The following is a 21,066-nucleotide window of genomic DNA, read 5'->3' on the forward strand; positions in this document are numbered from 1 at the left end:
GCAGTTCTTCATTTCCAGAACCATGTGCAAGTAATGTTTCTGAGTTTTCTTCGACAGAAACTTTGTGATCACAACAGATAAGTGGAATCTTTTTTTTTTTTCTTTAAACCTGAAATAGTTGAAATCTGGAATGGGGTGAATAATAAGCATCAACAAATTAATAAATAAAATGAATCTGGAACAATATAAATGTTCTGTTAGTAGTGTTGAAAAGAGTCTAAAATAGATTATTAAGGCTTGTGCATTCATAGGCTTTCTCATGTTTCAGACTAACGAATTAAATTGCTGTTTGTACAGTCCACCATTCTGAATAGTATACAATTGTAGTTGAGGTTTCTGATTTTGCCAGTTTTTGTCAGGACGGAGGTGCCTAGATGTTCAGTTCAAATAAGATAGTGTGACTTTTGCTTATGGACAGGACCAAACCTTCAGTGTCTAACTAATTTTTTGCAAAAAATAAAAGCTCAGCACTGAAGAGATCTGAGGTACCATGGGTATCAGTTACTGGGGGTTAGACCTATTTTTATAAGATAGGTTTGATTTCAGGTTAATCTTCACAGAAGGCATCTTGATGCTTTTCCTTGCAACCTCACCTTTAAATCCTTAGATATCTTTGAACACAATTTGACAAGGTTTGTATTGTTATTTTAATCTGTTTAGAATCATTTTAAGAATAGAAATGTATTTTATACTGTAATATTTCCAATAGAAACCTGACTTGGATACAAATGACTTGGATACAAATTTTTCCCTCAGTTTCTTTTAGTTTTTGCTTTCCTGGTAATTCATGATCGCATACCAATAAATTAGGAAAAAAATTCTGAACATAACCTGTCTTCTAGACCCTATTATCTTTCCTCACACTTTGTGGTACAGAGAGCTATTTTCTTTTTCTGTATTAAAAATCTAGACATAGGCAGAAGAGCCCATTTAGATCTCTGTTGGTGATTCACTGCTGGAAATACAGTCACAGTAAACCTCTATGTAAGCATTTTCTGTTTTTTTTTTTTTCTTCTCCCCAGTAATAAATCAAAGGTTCAATTTTAATTACGTTTGTGTACTTCTATTTTAATCAATTTTTAACAAGAAGTTATGAAGAAAAATTGTGTATTAGATCTACAGAAAAAAACATTTGGTTTGTATAAATAAGTCCTGGAGTTACCTTAATATCCTAATGATTTTGTCAATAGTTTGTAGAGTACTATCTCTCAGTATTGACTTCAAAATGGTCTAACTTAAACCATTTTACCTGGTGTAGGGAACCTGCTTTGGCAGGGGGGTTGGACACGATGATCTCTGGAGGTCCCTTCCAACCCCTACAATTCTGTGATTCTGTGATTCTGTGATTTTCTGTAGTTCACTGTCGTTCAGCATGGAAGCATGGAAGACAGATTTATCCATGTCTTTTCTCTCTCCCTCTTTTGTTGTTGTTGTTGTTGTTGTTGTTGTTGTTGTTGCCATACTAACAGCAGGAGAAACATGACCCTTTAATACCTTTTACTACTTATTCTTCCTCTTTGTTATTCTTGTGTAGTCAACTGAATGGGCTGTGGCAGTCACCAGGGTCCACAGGGGCCCCTCAGCCCCTGGGAAACCATGGCAACAAATGTCTTGAAGATAAGAGAGAAGAACAGGTTAGACCAAATAAGGAGGAAACAAGACATGCCACATGTCCATTGGTCAGAGATAACTGTAGTAGCCCTAAGGCATGGGGAAAGTTTTAAGAAGGGTGTGCTCCTTGCAATTAACGCCATTTTGCCGCTCACCATATTGGTGTCATGAAAAGCGTGAGAAACTGACCGGGGCTGTCGGAACACTTTCACAAGGGGACTTCAGTCAGGGTCGCCGAAACATCTTGCTTCCTTTTTCCTCTTCACATTTCCTCTATGACTTTGCAGAGCTCTGTAGTTTTCTGCACCTTTCCAGACTGCAGAACACCCTTTTTTCACAGGCTTATCATTTGCCAAAGTCCAGGTTCATTTTTCTGGAACTGGGACTTGTATCTTGATGGCCATCGATTGCTGAGACAGGGAAGTTTATTTCTTGCCATTGTCTCCATATTTTGCTTTGTCAGGTTTGTCTCAATATTTTTTGCTTAATGTTTTCCCCTTTTTTATTAATATTAATTATCCTGACTTAGAAATCTTCAATCAGACAACCATGCTTGAATCAACATTTTGATGTGTGACTGACCAGGCTTTGGGTTGCTAAAAGCATTCTGAGAATTGTGCTCTTTTCATCCCACCTAAATATTTGTGTGGTGTTGGGGATAGTATTTATTCCAACTGAACTAAATAGTAGAGAACATACTTAGAAATGTTTATGAAAATATTGTTCTTCTATAGTTTTTATTTTAGTAGATTGTTGCATACTTTCCTTTCACAGCAGTAAGACAAAGAGATATCCAGAAGATCTTCAGGAGTCAAATAAGATCAAATAGAACGCTAATATAAAACATACTAATGAATTTTACCATGTTAGATAATGTTTTGAAGTAAATAAGGCAAAAATATGACTTGAGATGTTGACAGAATTTCCCTTCAAGCACATTTCTAATGTTAGATCAATAGAGAAGAAGACCATCTGTCCATGTGTTTTTCTGTAAGGATATTCAAACTTGTTTGGAAAACAACCAGATCCTGTCCTTCTAGATGTTGGCAAATATGTGATATCAATTGGAGGCATTTAACAAATAGAAGGATTTTATGCAATTGAAGAGACTGAAATAGGGAAGGCAACTGCCTCAGCAGTTAAATTGAGTCTATGCCACCCTCATCAAATAATAATAATGATAATTTAATGATTGATGGCTTTTAAAATGTTAATATATACAGTGAAAGCTAAATTAAGGCAATATCAGCTGGTGAAGTTACTTCTAAAGTTCTTGATATATACAGCCTGAAATGCCAAGAAAGCATGCAGATATTTTTTATTACCTGCATTACTTTTAGTGCTTTCAGTCCTTCTATATTTCCTGAAAAATGTTCTCTCCCTAAAGACTCTGAAGATGACCATCGTACATGGTACCTGTAGTTAGTATGTTAAATCTTGAAGTAGCCTCAAGGATGAATTTGGGCTGTAAAACAGATACAGATATCTTGTGCAGTGTGAATACACAAATCTTGTTAAATGCAAGAAGAAATTTTCCTCTTGAAAGAACTTCATAGCTAATTTCTTTAATGTGAAGAAAGAGATATTCAGTTTAACAGCCACAGTTTCTCTCACCTGATGTCTCTAAGAGTTTATCACTCACTATCTTATAATTCTGTGAAAATGTACAAGAAACATTACTACTAATATAACTAAGGTTGATATATATGAGGAAATCTTCCAGATTTGAACTCTGACTGTATTTTGTTTTCATATATTTAAAATTATTTTAGAATTTGGGTCTGCATGCATATTTTAATAAATATATACATAGTTGTTTGTTTTTTTTTTAATGAGGTGAGTGTAGTAGTTTGCTTAATGAATGGATGAGGAAGATCAACTATTAAAGAAGTTACTGTTTTAAAGCTCTGTATTCTACATTGTGTTGGAAGCTAGATTAATTATTGTTCTGATCTTTAAGTTTAAAACTTTCTCTTTTTTTTGTCAAAGAGATAAGACATTTCATAAATATTGTTGGACTTAGGCATTTCTCAGACTACTGTGTAAAATTGCTTTCCCTCCTTAATAGCTTTTGGCTTGCAAATTCAGTGTTTTTCTTGGATAACTTTGGTGATAGGCAATCATCACATGCAAGAGGAGAGATCATACTATGTAAAATTTAATTTTGGTCTCTCTCTCTCTCTATATATATAGAGCTTCACAGTTTGACAACAGTACAGTGTATCATGCCCAGAAGATGAGAGTAAACCAATTTAAAATTAATGCAATGACATGTTCCTTGAAGATAAAAGGAAGGAAACTGCTGTCTGTTGCTATGGTTTCAAACGCGTGACCTTGTAGAGAAAGAAATTCATCAACAATATCAAAAAACGCAAAATTGTTTCGGGAAGGTCTGGGCTTCACTGAAGAGCTCTCAAAAAATAAGCACATGAATAAGCCGTCTTTAGCTAGTTATACATTGAGATTGAGCATTAAACATAAGTCTAAAGAAGTTTCTCTTAAAAAGAAACAACTCTTGGTGAAGGCTCAATATTTGTTTTCAAGGACTGAAATTCTAAGCAAATGTGTTTTTCAGATTTTGTTTTAATCTCTCAGAATCTCACACTCCAGAACAGAAACAAATTTTCCTTTTAATGAGGAATTCATAGCATTTCAGTTTATACACAGAAGGGCAGCTCTGAAAATAATGCCTTCTATTTTATTGCAGTAGCTCATGATGTCAGAGGCAGATGATGGGTGGTATGGCCGTGGAGGTTGAACCTTACTGCCATTTTGTTGCCAATTAACAGATGGCAGTCAGAAGGGCATCTGACAAAATGGCATCTGTCATGAAAGTGCATATTAAGCAAAGGTGTGTCACTGAATTCCTCCTTGCAGAAAAAATTGTACACGTTGACATTAAGTGAATGCTGATGGAAATTGAACAGTGGAGAACACACTGAGTTGGTGGATGTTGAATTTTAGCAGTGGCAATAGCAACAGTGGGTCACCTTGATTGGTGCAGATTTTTATGCACAGAAGCTCTTGTTTGTCATGGATAATAATTCATAGACAATGGTTTTGTAGCTGAAAACTTGTTCTATCAAATAATGTTATTGTGCTCTTTGTATCTGTTATAGTTTCCATGGAAATAAATATTAGGCAGTACTTCTGGAGCAACCTACATATATACTGCATAACACAAAGAAAGCCTGAAGATGCATGCATATTATGACATATACAAGATACACAAATATTAAATCCCCCTGAAATTCCTTCACATGTGAAGCAACAATGACATGTAAGATCAGTGTTTTGTTCAAAGGAAAGGACAGTCAGTGTGGATTAGAAGTACTCAGTCCAGAAGAAAGTAGCAGCTTGTAGCTTGTTATATACCTTAGGAATTTTCTGATTTTTCCCCCCCCTAAGAGAAGTGAGGCAGACACTTTAATCAATTTTTGAACTAGTCATCCATTAAGAAAATTATTTTCATTTTTAATAAAATAATTTTTAAGTCTATTGTTTCTGATAATATTTCATGATCTTAAAATATTAAGTCCCAAATTAGACAAATGTACGTGCAACAGATGTGAAATACTTGTACTGATTCATTACAGTAGGTGTATAATGAAACAACATCTTGAAAGCTATAAAAAGTACTAATCATAGAAATTGGTACATTCGGTATTATTTTTGTGTTTGTTTTGTTGGACAAATCAGCTCCTGTGCTGGCAATGACATTTTGGCTTTTATACATCCAAAGTTTGTATCTCTAAAGTACAAAACATCCCTGACAGCTGGCATTGTGATAAAGGCTGGCTTTGTTTTGAGAAAGAATGTTTGAAAGTGATTTAATGGCCAATGCAATTTTCTACCAAATTGTTGCAATTAGAATAAATATGAATTGTCAGTATGCCATACAGTTTTGTCTTAACCTTTAGAAATCCTTGTACAATTAGGCATATGGCAGCTCAGTGACGCTGATTCATATGATTCACTATTATTTCAATTTTAATTATGAAATTAGTTTAATAATTCAGAAGTGTTTGTGTGGGTTCTAACAGTAAATTAAAGACAATTGTGAAATTTTTCCTTATACTTCATAGTCATACTTAAAATGAGCCTTAGATTAGTCAGTGGCTGGACAAATAGAGAAAGAGCTGTCCTCAGGAGATCAAAAGGGGCCCTGGACACTCTGCTGCCTGTGGGAAGAATAAGAGACTGAAACACTATCAGAACAGGTAGACACTTTTGTATCCTTGGAATGATTATGAAAGGCAGCATAGATGTTGCAAAAAAAAATCACCGAAGAAGTTGCTAGCAATCCTCGAATTTGTTCACGTTTAAGTCTGTATAAAAGTGTCTGCAGCCTTATACATTCTTTCCTTTGTCTCAAATGCAGGAGGCCTGTGATTTTAAACACAAACGTGTTTTCACCTTACCACCTAAAAATTCTAAATGAACTAAAATTTTTTCAAATAGTCTTTCACTGAGATAATATCTAGTGAGAGTTTTAATTATTTTGTTGTTTAAACTGGATATGAATCCCTTTATTCCTAACATCAGTAAAGCAAAATATTTTTATTTCTTCCACTTTTAGAGATTACAGCATATAAATTAATCTAATCTGTGCTATAGAGTAGAATGAATGACTTAAGAAAACATTTTAAGTTATAAGAATTCAATCACTTAGTTACTGTCCATCCCATTCCAGCCACCTCGAGCCTCAAGCTTTGAAATTTGAATTTGAAAATTAGACTTTGGTAATCCAGTGTTAAACTGATTTCTGATTTCATATTTATATATGTTTATACATGTTTATAAACATCTAAAGGGAGGTGAGAGGCAAATGGATGAGGCTCTTCTGAGTGGTGTGTAGTGACGGGAACAATGGCTTAAAACTTGAACACAGGAAGTCCCATACTAGTATGGGGCAGAACTTCTTTATGGTAAGGGTGACAGAGCCCTGAAACAGGTGGCCCACAGAGGTTGTAGAGTCTCCTATGGAGATATTCAAGACCCCTCTGTAAGCCTAATTGTGTGACCTATTGTGGAATACCTGCTTTAGCACAGGAGTTGGACTCACAAATTCCTCGAGGTCCCTTCCAACCACTGTGGTTCTGTGATATTCTGAACAAGAACCTCAAAATTCATCATGTGAAGCAGGACTTTATTTTACTTCTAAATTCTTTGAAATTTCCATCCTGTTTATTGTTCTGCTGCAACATTTTAAGAATGGTCATGTCTAAATTTTTCAGTCCTCTCCTGATTTGTGTCTTGGGAAGAGCCTTCAGACACTAGATACAGGGATTCAATATTAGTTCCGTAAAAATGAATGTGCAACATAGAGTACAAGTATGCATTTTATACAATATATTAAGGAAAAGATATGGGACAATACAAGACAGAGGTGTTTCAAGCTTAAAAGGATACTGTGGTATAAAGGACATTTTCTTATTGATATTAAAGCAAGCTGAAGTAGTTGACGCAAGACAATTTTGTGAGAGGATAAAGTACCTTACATGGTTTAAATTCCAATACTCTTATGCTGTGCAAAACTGTTTTTAAATGTTCTCAGAGCCTCTTATGATAGTGTCTAATAAAATGTGTTAGGTCCTGGCGACACTGCAAGTGAATTCTTATGAGTGTGGCCTGTCAGTAACTGAAAAAAAGTTTAACGTCTGAACTGTTTATGGCCTAAGGGAAAAATAATTTGGAAAATATGTTTGTTGCTGGTTTGGATAGCATTTGAGATTGCGAAGACTCTTTTTTTTTTTTTCTCTTTTGCAGTAAATTTCATCTAGAACATGAATTTGACTTCTGCTTCGTTATGATAAGAGTTCTTAAGTATTGGTACTGAACTGGTAGTTGAGGATGTTGGATTAAATGATGACTCAACTAGAGAAGATCACTTAGACAAATCATTTTCTACAAAGTGAACATCCATGACTGTGAAGGACTTTGCCTTGAGAGTGAAGTCTCTTTATGAGTTCTCTGTCCATGTCATGGAACTGTCACAGTGATGAGTGGTTAAGGGTGTAAAAAGAGGACAGAATACTTTAGGCTTTTTTATAATCTTGAGCATAAGATGCTGAGTTGTGTAAATCATGTTCTTTTAGAGCTAAAAAATTCCATGGGAGTCTGAAACAAGTTTGGGAACCTGCTCTAGAAACATACAGAGCAACATTGCTGTCTGGCTCCAATTTATAGGAGAGAGATGAGATTCTTTTAATATCTGTATACGAGGCGTGAGATTAAGAAATAACGGTTCAAATGTTGGTCAGTCCAACCAGCTTATTATAAATCCTAATCAGGGAGACGGGAAAGGGAAGAAAGGCAATAGAAAAGATAGGAAAGAAGCAAGAATCGCATAAAGTGGGGATAGTCACCACCAGGATCCAGCAGTGGTCCCACTGCACGCCGTTTCGAAGGTCCAAGGCAAGAGCAGCCGGAGGCGGGGAGAGCAGCAGCAGTGTGGCTGGCCTTGGGCAGCAAGCAGGTAGTAGGAAGAAGTCGCAGAGCCATTCTGGGAGGAAGCAGCAGGACTCAGGTGGCAGCCTAAGAGAGTCCGTCAGCATGCAGAAATTCCATAGTGAGGAATCTGATGGCAGACACCTTTGTTCTTCTTCAACATCATGGTAGAGTGCAGAGTAAGTCCAGGAGGGAGAGAGGTAGGTTGTGAGGCTTCTCATTGGCAGAAACCTCTTCTTCATGAGGAATGTGCTGCCAGAAAAACCGTAAACCTCATGGTTTTCAGTTCATCTTTTATCCTTCTTTTTCTCTTGGCTATGTGACGTCCCTGGGCGCTTGAGCAAGAGTCATGTGAGTACCCCCTGAGATGGCCATCTTCCTTGAGATAAGTCCACACAAAAGACTGCTTCACAGCCATTAAGCTGCAGCTTATCTCTCTCTCTGTTGCCCCTGGCCTTGTCCATCACTGTCCCTCAGACAAAGGATTTTGCAACCTTTGCCCAGGACTTGTCCATCAGTGTTCTCCAGACAAAGGATTTCTCAACCCTTGCCCAGGACTTGCTTGGACTTGTACATCTGTGTCCCCAGCAAGCTTTGAGACACTGATGTAAAAGAATAACATCTTACAGTTGCAGACCAGCTTTTCAAGAAAAATACTGATAGAGAAATCTTCTCAGGGACTCAGAGTATTTCCCAGGTCCTGAGTTGGGAGATGGTTTTGTCCATTGTTTGTTTTATTCTGGCATGAAAACCAGGTGTGCAGTATCTGTCCCTCCCTGGCCTTTCTTAAGTGAACAGAAGGATATCTAAATGCCTGGGCCAGGGAAGATATGACTGCCCCTCCTGGCTGCTTAAAATGGGAGCTGGGGCTATGATGCCTTCTTCTAGGTGGAAGTTCAGACATGAGATAACAAGGGTTCATGCTCCCACAAGGGATGATGAGAGATTATAAAGTTAAAATCTGCAACTTTGTCTCCAACTGCTTGTTCAGGAATTAGCTAGGGCATTGGTTAAAAAGAGCAACTGGAGAGATTATACAGGAGAGCATTTAACTTCTTTATATTTTGATTGTTGGGAACGTTATATTTTGAAAAGTTTTCATAGAAAGAGCTTTGTTTTGAAAATACAGCCTTCCTGGTTTTGAAATGAGATATTCATTATCATTTATAGATACAACATAAAAAGTAAAACAAATAATGAAATTGATTGTCTCTTGCCTGATTCAGTTTGCATATTAGCATGAAAACAGCATGGAAGTCTGTTTCATGTAATACAGTGGGAAGAGCATGAGTTCTGAAAATTTCCAGTTCCCTGTATGTGAACACTGACTAGTGTTGTTATGCTTCCACTGCCAGCAGTAATTTTGCATGATAAATAGTACGTGAGGAAGATAATGTAGGTTATGGTTAGGTTTACCTTGCCTTTTATGTACTTTTGTTTTAATACATTTGTTTTAGCTTTTTGTACAAGCTACACAAATGCTGACTCAGGGTAGAAATATTCTTAATTAGAATTCTTTTTCCCTAAGGATATTGGGTGCATGAAAAGAACTGACCTAGAAAGAACACATTGTTAAAATGCAATTTCATGACAGACTCCTTGAAAGAGGATCTGATGGATGGCTAATGTTTGAAGATTGGCTAAAGTAGGAGCTTTTGCTGATAGTTCCACAGGAAACAAATTAGTTGAATTAAGGCTCAGGAAATTGAGAAATACAACTGTGTATCGTCATGGTTGTTGTAATTGTATTGATTGAAAAGAAGATTGACTAGCAAATGTTAGTCAGATGAAACAAAACTAGTTTTGATGTTTTTTTCCCACATCTTATGCATTGTTCTGCATGTTTCATTTATATATATATATACTTATATATATATATATATCCTTATATTATATATATATATATAAGGATATATATCCTTATATTATATATATATATAATATATATATATATATATAATAATATATATAATATAATATATAATATATATATAATATATAATATATATATATATTATATATATATATATATATATAATATTATATATTATAATATTATTATATTATATTATATAATATATATAATATATATATATATATATTATATAATTATATTATATTATAATATATTATTATAATATTATATATATTATTATATATATATATATAATATATGCTTTCTACTTTATTGCCTGACAATATCATGTACTCATCTGCATAATCCCCCATGGTAAAATGGATAAAGTTCAAAACAAAAGCAATGTGCTCTTCAGGGGAGGAATTATCATGCAGCCAGTTACCAATTAAGAGGCAGTTAAAATAGATTACAACAGGTCTGTGTTTGACTGACAAGATAGTTTGCATTATAAAGTTCAGACAGCCCCAAAGTCTTTGCAGTTCACTAGTGAGAAATTATTTCTTAAACATAATGGCATTTTTAGGGGGTTATAAGAGCTTAACTATAAATGACACCCTGATATAAAATATCAGAAGTATTATTGCTTTAAATTGATATTGCTTTAAATTGTTGTCTGCAGGAAAACTGGAATTTTCAAGGTCAGTTCTTGATTGGCCTCTTCTACTTTGAATACTTATTATCGGAATTTGGTTTGATCCTTAATGAATGTGACGAATGAATGCATGGTCAGATTCTGAACAAATGAAAATTATGGTCTATGTTCAGATTTTGTTAGAACCTTTAATGGTGAAATATTTCTTTAATCTCAAAAAAGTTTCTGCTCTTTGCTACCAGTAGTTGATTAACCCTGTCCTCTAATTCAGGACTTCCCTCTTTCAGTTGTTTTATTCAAGTTGTATTTTAAAGGCAATGAAAATATCGGGGTAAACATTTTAAATTATTTTTCTTGGTTATTGTTTGCTTGTTGGTTTGGTTTTTTTTGTTTTTTTTTTTTTTGGTAAGCCATATAATTTGAGAAACTGGGTGAAGACTGGCGTTAAAACTAGTGTAAGCTTTTTCTTTGCTGAGAAGCAAAAGATAACACCACACTGCATCCTGAGAAAAAGATAAAGACAATTCCTTTCATTATTAAAAATACACTTACATTACTAAAACCAGAGCTGGGAAATATTGTGTATGGCTTTTATTTTCACTTCAAGATGGTGTCTTTCTACTTTTGTTTTCTTAATTATTTTTATTTTTGCAACTGCATAAATAATAAATTCTGAAACTTTTCCCATTTTTTTAGTGTTCTAAATTATCTTTAAGTTTCTGATGACTATTTCATTTTTTATTATTATCTTTATAGCATTCTGGTTTTAGGTATATTTTATTCCTTTAAATTCTTGAGACTTGATATTCTTGTTAGTAATCTTTGTTTTAAAAATAAATCTATAAGTCACTTTTCCATAACAAATATCCTATGAGAACCTGCTCATAAGGGAAAGCAGAAGGAAAATTTTTGTCTGAGGAGACTTATAGTAATGGGCTCTTTGAATGTAGATCAGTTAATATTAATGTGTTTATTTCATTGTTAAGCAACTTTAAAAAACAAATATCTGAAAAACTAATACATTCTTTTCATTGCATTTTATGGTCAAATGTGTAGATGCATTGATTTAATTACAATATAACAATAGGAATTTTATTAATTTAATATTTATTTAAATCAGAACTGGTAGACTAAATAGTATCTTTGCATAGTTATATATCAGCTAAGTGTTTATGACAAATTCTATTTTAATTATACACTTGAGTTTAAGCATAAAATGTTCTAAGTCATTAGTTTTCAAAGAACAGAAAGGTCCAAAATCCTGGAAGGGCTGACAAGATTCAAGAAAGGAAAAAATTACTAGACAGACTCCTGTAATCCTGAAGAACATTCTGTAAAATTTAAAGTAAATCTCTTGATTTACTGTAATGTTGCATAAGCAGCATTTAAATGACTTTGATATTATTTTCATATATTTGTGCATTTTGAATATTCTAAACCAAATACTTTTTCTCCACAGAAGTCATTCTGTGGCATACACAAACCAAGTCAATTTTTTTTAGTTACCTTTGCTCAAAACTCAGAGCTGAAAACACATAATGGAACATTTTATTTCACTGCCTTTAAGGATAAATATGTACAAAGAAAAATCTTGTTAAATTTCTTCTTGTTTCACTTGAAAGAAATAAGTTGCACTAGAAATATTTTACACTGAGTTTAATAAGGTTATAAAATAATATCAATAAGATTATAATGGAAATGTGAGTATAATGATTTGCACTGACAATATTTGTGGTATTTGGATAGAGGCAGAATTGCCTAAAGCTGTTTGATCATACCTTTACCTTTATGAGTGTGACTGTTTGCCAGAAGCACAACATAGTGCTATAGTGTTAGTACTAAGGAATACAAACAAATAATCTTTTTAATAACCTTTTCTAATTTTTTTTATGTGCCTGCAAGTTCATTTATTTCTTTATGCAGAAGTAGGAAAAATACTCAAACACTAATGCACTTGTTTTAGCAATGAAGATAGGAAATAAACTAATTTTTAATTTCCCATATTGCTTTCCAGTCTTGAATTTAAAAGAAATTCAGTCTTTAGAACTTTACTGATTAATTCTACAGGTTGAAGAAATGAGCCAGGTCTGTAGCATTTCTCAAGCTGTTTTAATCTAAATGTCAGTGTGAAAAGCAGGAAAGTCGCAGGACAGTATTTGTTGTAGTTTGTGTCAGTGGAGGGAAAAATTATTCAGTATTTTTAATGTTTGTAGTGGGAAATTAATCTGGTATGGAAAAGTTAGCCAGCTGTAGAAATAGAAATAAATGCCTAATAGTTTCAGAGTAGAAAAGAAAGTTAAATTTTCAATTATATCTTTTGGAAAAGATCTGTATTAAAGTTAGCAATTATCTTCAATTGCAAACTTCATATTAGTGTTGTTACCACTGAAAATTGTTTCCGTAAAGGGACATGTCTCTTTTCCTGAACCATAATCCTCCATACAGAATTTTATTTTTATTTTATCCTCAAGAACAGGACTTTTGAATCTGACTGGCAAGTCTGAAAGCAAATTTTATAATAGAAAAGCAATTCATTGAACCACCAAGTCATGTTCTACAACAAATGTGGGGATGAATATCTTCTGTCCACAGAAGATATTACAAGTTTTACAAGTTTTAGAGGAGACATAACAAACTGTGAGCTCAGATATGGGCCAAGTTTGCATTGCACTAAGGCAAAGCTTCTTATTGAATGTTTTACAAGGTTAAAGATTGTGCAACAACAGAATCTGAGTTAATACCTTTTAAGGTTGATTTCTAAGTGTTAGTATATCAGAATTAAAGGTAAGTACACGACATGCATGGGATGTTTTCTAAATCATGAGATACTCTTGATTTAACAGTCTCAAAATTGTATTGATTCCTTGCAGTATATGTTGATAAAGACTATATATTTTATTGACAAATAATTCAATTCAAGATCTTGCAGTACTGAAAAGCAAAGAGTATTGTGTCTTGCTAATTAGCTGCTTGCAAACCTCTTCATAATCTGTGCCAGCTAAATAGGTATCAGCCACCTTAGTTCCCTTTTATAAGAGCAATCTTTTTTAACTGTGGATTTTATTCTTTTCTGGATAATGAATATGAGGTAACCACACTCTTCCATCAGGTGGGAATAACACTTGTCAGCACGTGTTGTTTCCTTTCAGAAATTTAGCTCAAGCCATAGAGTCAAGAATGGTGTGTAATAGAGAAGGGTGGAGGAAAACAGAGGATCTATAGGTGTAGCATCACCCAAGATAGCCTAATGAACAGGAAAAAAGGATAAGGAAATAACAGGACTTAACTGATTCTTTCTAAGTGAGAAGATGGGGAATTGTAAGGAAGAAGACTGGAGTGACTGTGTGGAAGTGTAGGTCATGGTTTTGTCTTAAAACAGAAGAGTTACAAGTTATCTTCTCCTGCTTGAAGCCAAAGACTATGTGCAAAGTTATGTAGTTGTTATAGCTAGCGTCCCCCAAAAGGGACTTTTCTCAGTAATGCCACGGATGTTACATTAATGCTGCAAAGAAATCTTTGGAGTGAATTGTTATGCTTTACAGCTGATAAAATACATGCTGAGACCGTTACCATAGATGTTGATGTGTTCAGCACTGGTTATCTCAATAAAGAAACTTTCTGAATATGTAGAGTAGTACACTTTTCATAATAGATATTACAAGAGATAATCAGCAAATTGACCGTAATTCCTGTCATTGCTGTTCTTATTCTCATTTCTTTTTTGATGTCTTGATCAAAGCCCAATGATAAATGCCCATAGAATTGATAGTGCTTGCATCAAACAGTAATGAAGCCAGAATGCATCTAACAATTGATAAAATAAGTAACAGGTGCTTTCAGTGGAAGGCTCAATGAAATAACCATAATATTCAATATTCCTTCCCCTCCCTCCCCCTGTTTTTTGGTAGGGTGTATCAGAGTTCATTTGAAATATGTTTTTTTCTGCTTATTTAACATGGGGATAGAGAACTAGCAGTGCTGGAAATACTGTCAAGGTAATTAAGATCCAACAGCGACTGATTCTGCTTGAAGGAAGTCTTATCAGGAAATATCAGCATCGTAGGAACTAATATAGCTATGTGAAGAAACAAAAAATAAAGATAACTATTTCTGACTTGCTATTGAACCTGCTGCTTCTAATACTGGTAGCATCATTTCACCGCACGTTACAGCCACCTTAACTTTCTATAAAATATTAAGTGTAATATTTATTTAAAATAAAATTTCTAATGGCTGGCTTATTTTGCTTTACTTTTATGTCATATTTATATATAATTTATTAATTTTAATATGCACTAAATAGACTTTTTGACAATTCTTATTGATAGCAAGTTTTCTTTTGGTTCTTTGCCTTAGCTATACTATTCATTTCAGATTCCCATTACTATTTATGTAATTTGTTAGAGTTTGTTCATCCTTCTTAAGCCTAAAGCTTAAGAAATTTGAAATTTTCTATCATAGAGATAATAGTGAAATAAAAAGTGGTGATGGAAATATTGCTTCCATATAGTCCTTTGCTGGATATTGAAAAGTGCCACAAAAATGGAACCCAGAGCCTACTGCCATGCTGGAGTGTACACATTTATGTCAGATTTGCTATAGAATCAGATGAACTTATAATGGACTAGTTTAATTTGGAAGGGTTTGGTGTATTTTTTTTTCATTTTAGATTGTGGATAGCATTTTATTTTGTAGTACAATGTATCTGTATTTAAAATGACATGTTTCCTGTTATACATCAAATGAATTAGAGTGATACTCCCTTTCTTCAGTCATAGACATCTCAGGAACTGGAAATCCTCTAAAACATGTACATATATCCAAGTTATCAGACTGACTGCAGTATGATTTTCTTTGTTTCTCAGCTATTTAGTAGAAAATTAAAACAATTTAAACTGTAGAGAAATGATCTCTCAATATAGAATGGCAGGACAGAACTTGCAAATGTCTGGGTATACTTTGATTTGTACATTTATTCCTAAAAAAAATCTTCAACTTCTTCCTGGCGTAAAATGCTACTGTCTTTCAAGTTCTAGCACTTGAGAATAAAAAAGCATGATAAATACTTTCTTATTGCAGTATAGCAGAATAATGTGGTTTACACTTCCACACAAAAGAAAATGGAATACTGCTTTTCAACATTTAAAATAATGTGATGGACTGTTGGATTTACCTTAATGTCACAAATCCATTCAATAACTGATATACCTAGAAAACAAGAAATCATAGTTTGCATGGATGGATGATCATTCCACCCTTACTGTTTTGGGTTTGGATTTTAAAACTTGCATTGGTTTCCTATATTTGTCATAGTAAAATCTTTCTGGGGGCTTTGCAACTCAGTAATATACTATTTTATTCATTGTTTCACAAGTTTAATGTCTTAGGAGTGAAGCTGTAGGCATTTAACACATTAACTTCCTCCCAGTGCATGTTGTGTTTTATTTTTAGTTGAGATGTTTGTATTTGAAGTACATTTAAAATTTTGTTTGATGTTTAAATCAGTTCCAGAAAAGCCATCACATCTTTTTTTTCCCTGCTATTTAAATATTTGCTTCTGCTTTATCACTAAGCTTTTCTATGCATGACTGAGTCCTGCCATAATAAAAATTTCATGGTGCATTATATGAGGAAGTAAAACAAGGAGGTTATTTTTGTCTGGAAGCTATAGCAAAAATCACTGTGCATCTTCACCAGTACATGTGGCTCTCTGGAGGACTGCATATTATTCTATTTAAATTACTATACCTAGCAGCTTTTCTGTGGCATGAAGCTAGATGATACACACAACCGATAAGAGGTCAGAGACCCAGTGAGCGTTTATAAGGGAGGAAAGTGTAATGATATTGATCAAGGAAACAAATTAACAAGAACATCTCTTACCAGCAGAATTCAATTTCTTCTCCACATATTATTATGTGTACTTTGTTTAATGATGCACTGCACTGTATCTTTTGTACTGTAGATATATACCAAGAATGTTCAGGTTTCATTTTTTTCTTATTTTTCTATTTTTTTTTAACCAAATAATTTCCAGAGTCCAACTCCTTTCCAGTTTTCTATAAAATGATAAAAGGAAACTAATGATACTTGCATGACACTTGTAAACTAAAAAGTGATGCTGAAGGTCAGTACTGTAGGGATAAAACTGACAAATTAAATCCATTATTTCTTTAATTACAATTGTTTCCACTTAATAATTAGATAAGAAAATGGTATAAGATATTAAGAAGAAATTCTTTACTCAGAAGGTGTTGGGGGACTGCCACAGACTGCCCAGAGCATCTCTGGATGCCACATCCGTGGAAGTGTTCAAGGCTAAATTGGGTAGAAATTTGAGCAACCTGATCTAGAGGGAGGTGTCCCTGCCAATGGAAGGAGAGTATGATCTTTAGGGTCTCCGCCAAGCCAAGCCATTCTGTGATTCTATCTTTGCACTTTTTTGGTGTGTGTTTTCTATTTTTTTTTTTCACTTTGTATTACCTGGAACTTTTTTCATTAACTACATGAAATGATTTACTAATATACCAATATGGTTCTTATACATTTTTACCCTGGAAAGTAACTAATTTCCAAGGTTTATCTGTCTTCAGAACAAATCTTCTTTATTCACAGTATTTGGAGAGCTGAATTATCTTTATTTATTTAGTCCTTTTATATATTAATCAAAACATTGGTTTAAATTTCTAATTTCCAGGAAAAAAAAATTATGATGATAAACTTCTAAATCCGTATCAGTACCTGAATGAAAGGCATATTGTGGATCATCTTCATCATCATGTCCATTAAAGTGCAAGCTTAAGTTTATGTTGAGTGGCAGATTTAGTGACTCAGACCTATAATTATCCACCATGTTAACGCTGCAGACATCTGTTAATTTGCATTCGTGTGACTGACACTGATTTCATAGTATAGTCCTCTTATAGATCTAAAATTGCAGTGATTTTAACAAAGTTTTCTCTAAGTAGTTATCTCTTCTGACTAGTCTACCTTTGAACACTTTGAAACTGTTCCTTAGGCACTTCCTGTGGAAACAGTGGTGCAGCACATGCTGGAGATAAAATGTTGGACTTGAATTGATACGTTAGACACTTGTTTTATTTGGTTCACACTTTAAGCTTGCAGCTACATATTTGATATATAGGAAGTAAGGAATACAGATTTAAGTTCTTAGCTTCTCTATCACTCTTCTTATCTTTTAAATAAGAGAAGGAAAGTTTAGTTCACTTAAACTTTCATTATCCTGTCTTTGAAAATTTGATATCCAAGGTCTTTATTTACAATTGGAGCCTGAGCATAAGAAAACCTACGAGGCAAGGTTACCTTGAAAAATCTTTTAGTAAGGTCTAATCTCAGATCAGATCATTAACACTGAAAGTGTAAATTGCCTGAGCCTCAGCTAAGAAGACAAAAATAGGTTTGAGAGCACGCTCCCTTGCAAAGAGTGACATATTCTAAGTGAAAAGCCTCTTCTCCTCTACTGACTATAGAAGAGTGAAAAGGGCTCCTTAAAAATATACTCTGGCCATGCAGCTGTCTGCCAAGACAACCTCCTTTCCCAGAACAGAATTTTCCTGAGCTAATGATCTTCAAAGGACCATAAGGAAAGTGGAAATCAAATCAAGTGTTGAGAAAAAGGTTCTAAGCAGCTGCTTTTGTTGCCAGAAGCTCCCTTGATTGCATCACATGCACAGCTCAAACCAGTCACACTGAAGACAGTGTCTCACTGATAATTATAACACTTTATCTGGAAATATGGACAAGTCCAATAGCAAATTTCATCTGCCAGATTCCATAATGCAGAAATAATTAGGACTTGAATGTGGTCGTAGGGTCCAGTGAGAGAAGAAGCAGACCTGAGCTCTTAGAAATTAGCTCAGAATAATTTCAGACTTTCCAGGGCACTGAGTACCAGTTAAGATTCATAATTATTGTGAAAACATCTGGGAAAAGTGTTACTTTCAGAGGATAGCCATGGATTAAAAGGAAAAGATTACAGGCTGTAGAAGATCAAAGTGCAAACTGAATGCATCATCCAGTTAAAAATAAATCTGTTTATATGGCTCCTTAACTCCTTTCTTTTTCTTCTTAAAATCTTTCAAGAATGGGAATAACTTTTATTGTCACACACCCTCACAAAAAGAAGTTAATTTAATCTAATAAGCTAAATACAAGAATGTCCAATAATGAAGGTCCGGGGAAAAATCTAAGAACAGAAGGATTGGGTAATAAACCTCCAAAATATCTTCATTTTTTCTCTCATCATTTCTATCTAAGGCACTTACTCAGCTGTTTCCGAGACTTGTGTACTGGTATTGGTTATACTTTTCTTACATCAGCTGCTGAGTTGATTTTCTTGCAGCTTTTGTGGATTCTGAAGAAGTTTACGCCCCCTACTATGTTGGAATATTTATTTCTTGGGCTGAAACAAAACTTTCACAAATCAGAATTGAAGAAAAATTGTTTACAACATTACGTTTAAGCAAACATATATAATTGAAAGCTGAAAAAAAAAAAGTCTACATATCTCAAAACGTTTGTGCCTTCAAAATTGCCTTCAAAAAATAGTAAGAGAAGAAATGATGTGTTATATGACCTTGCCTTGCAGTACACTCTTTTTTTTTCTTTTTTCTTTTTTCTTTCTTTTTTTCTTTTTTTTTTTTTTTTTTTTTTGCTTTTTGGCAATAATGATATTTGTTACATTCAAAGGTATTCATGGCTGTGTTTGGAAAAGTTTTGGTAAATGCAATCCAAATTCTTCAAGTTGTACAGCTTAATAGAATTATGTAGAATAGTGTTGATGAGGTAGTTAAAAAAGTATTCAAAATTATATATAATGAATATATGAAAAGAATAATAAAACAGGTTTGTATAAAGTTTTTGAATTTTTGACTTTGTCTTACCCTCAATAACTAAAGCCCAGTTTTTATAAATCAGGTTCAACTCTGATTCCTAAACAAGGGATACTATGCTCTCAGGATTTAGGCTTAAAAAGAGAATTACTGTGATTAATTTTAACAAAAATTAGAACTCTAAAAAAATGATTATATTTGACAGAACTCCCCTCTCAACATGCATGCTTAGTTCTGACTTAATTCTACCTCAATACTTTTTTCTCTCATTTATTGTCTTATACATGTTTCCCAGGATAGCCCACTGGTCTTACAGTCTGACAGAAATGTAACAGTGAATGCGAGAAATCACATGGGACAGTTAACTGGACAACTGACAGTAGGTGAGTGTTCTTTATTGACTGTTATGTATATGAGTTTAGATTTATGAATAGCTTAATTAAAACAGAGGATAAAATACTGGAATCAGAAAAAATCTTGTCACCATATTCCAAAAAGAAACAGTGGATCATAGAAGTATAATTAGCATTAGCTGAAGGCAGAGAAAGTAGGAATGGACATACGTAGTTAAAACATAGCTTAATGAGAAAAGATTGTTTTTTTAGACAGATGTAATAAAACAAAAAAGTTAGCAACAATTTCAAAGGGAAAATAGCCATCATTTTCTTACAAGTTCTGTCATTTTTCCATTGTTTCAGTGGAAATTTGCTTTGTTCCCATTATTCTTACAATATATTTGTACTATCATGTATTGAAAATCATTTGAAGTATCCATTTGAAGAATGGAAAAAACAAAACAGAAACTCAAATGCTTTCCTAGTCACCAGAACATATAAATGGAAAGTGATCATACTGCCTGTTATCAGTCTCTGATATTTTGCAAAGTATAAAATATTACCCAATCAACATTCCAAATGAAATAAAAATAAAAAATCCGTTATTTGTTTCCTGTAGATTTTTGTTTTGGTTCTTCTTTAAACTTATTTATTCCCTGCCTTTATTACTTTCAACAGTTTAAGAAAATTTTTGTGCCAGTACAAGTAACAAGTAAGTACAAGTACCAGTACAAAGTCATAAAACAATGCATATTGACTGGGAACACAATGAAATGTATACCAATATGTAACATACTAAAGTATGTATAAATTTAAGGAGATATCCCCTTTTTTTTTTTTTTTTTTCCTATTTTATTCTTCACTTCTTGGTTAAGCTCTGTTTATCTACCCTTTTTCCTCCTAAATCAAGGGCGTGCTAACTGGTAAAGTTTTAAGTTAAACTCTAGTTGTGGTCTACATTGAGCTTTTGTTTCAGCTGAAAACTGTAGCTTCATGTTGCAAAAAAACCTTGTAGAACAAGACACCATCTGCACTGATTTTCCCCAATAACCACATCAAATGAGTGTACAGAGGTAAGCAGGCTAACTAGCAGATACAGATGAGGAAACTTAAGCAAACACCTGTTCTAGCCATATTGTACTTGCCAGTGTGTTTATGGAACACAGTTCCATTTCATCTGGTAGCTGTATTAATAAACCTTCCACTTTATCTAATTGCTGAAGAGAAGAGTTGCCTGTGGCAGATAGTCACTTTGACTGAAATACGTAAGATGCTCTTACTGCTGGCACCATTCTTGCTGAGTGATTC

General features: G+C 33.8%; 1 protein-coding gene across 3 annotated transcripts in view; it reads left to right on the forward strand.

The window, feature by feature from the left end:
- SGCZ (sarcoglycan zeta) overlaps positions 1 to 21,066 on the forward strand; it is a 339,073-nt gene that overhangs the window by 258,743 nt on the left and 59,264 nt on the right. For all 3 annotated transcript variants that reach the window (XM_048942322.1, XM_048942323.1, XM_048942324.1), the window contains one exon: positions 19,719 to 19,806. In XM_048942322.1, the coding sequence (XP_048798279.1) occupies positions 19,719 to 19,806 (88 nt within the window). The remainder of the gene's footprint in view (positions 1 to 19,718; positions 19,807 to 21,066) is intronic.

The sequence above is a fragment of the Lagopus muta genome, chromosome 4 (genome assembly GCF_023343835.1).
Source record: "Lagopus muta isolate bLagMut1 chromosome 4, bLagMut1 primary, whole genome shotgun sequence".
Lineage (NCBI taxonomy): Eukaryota > Metazoa > Chordata > Aves > Galliformes > Phasianidae > Lagopus > Lagopus muta.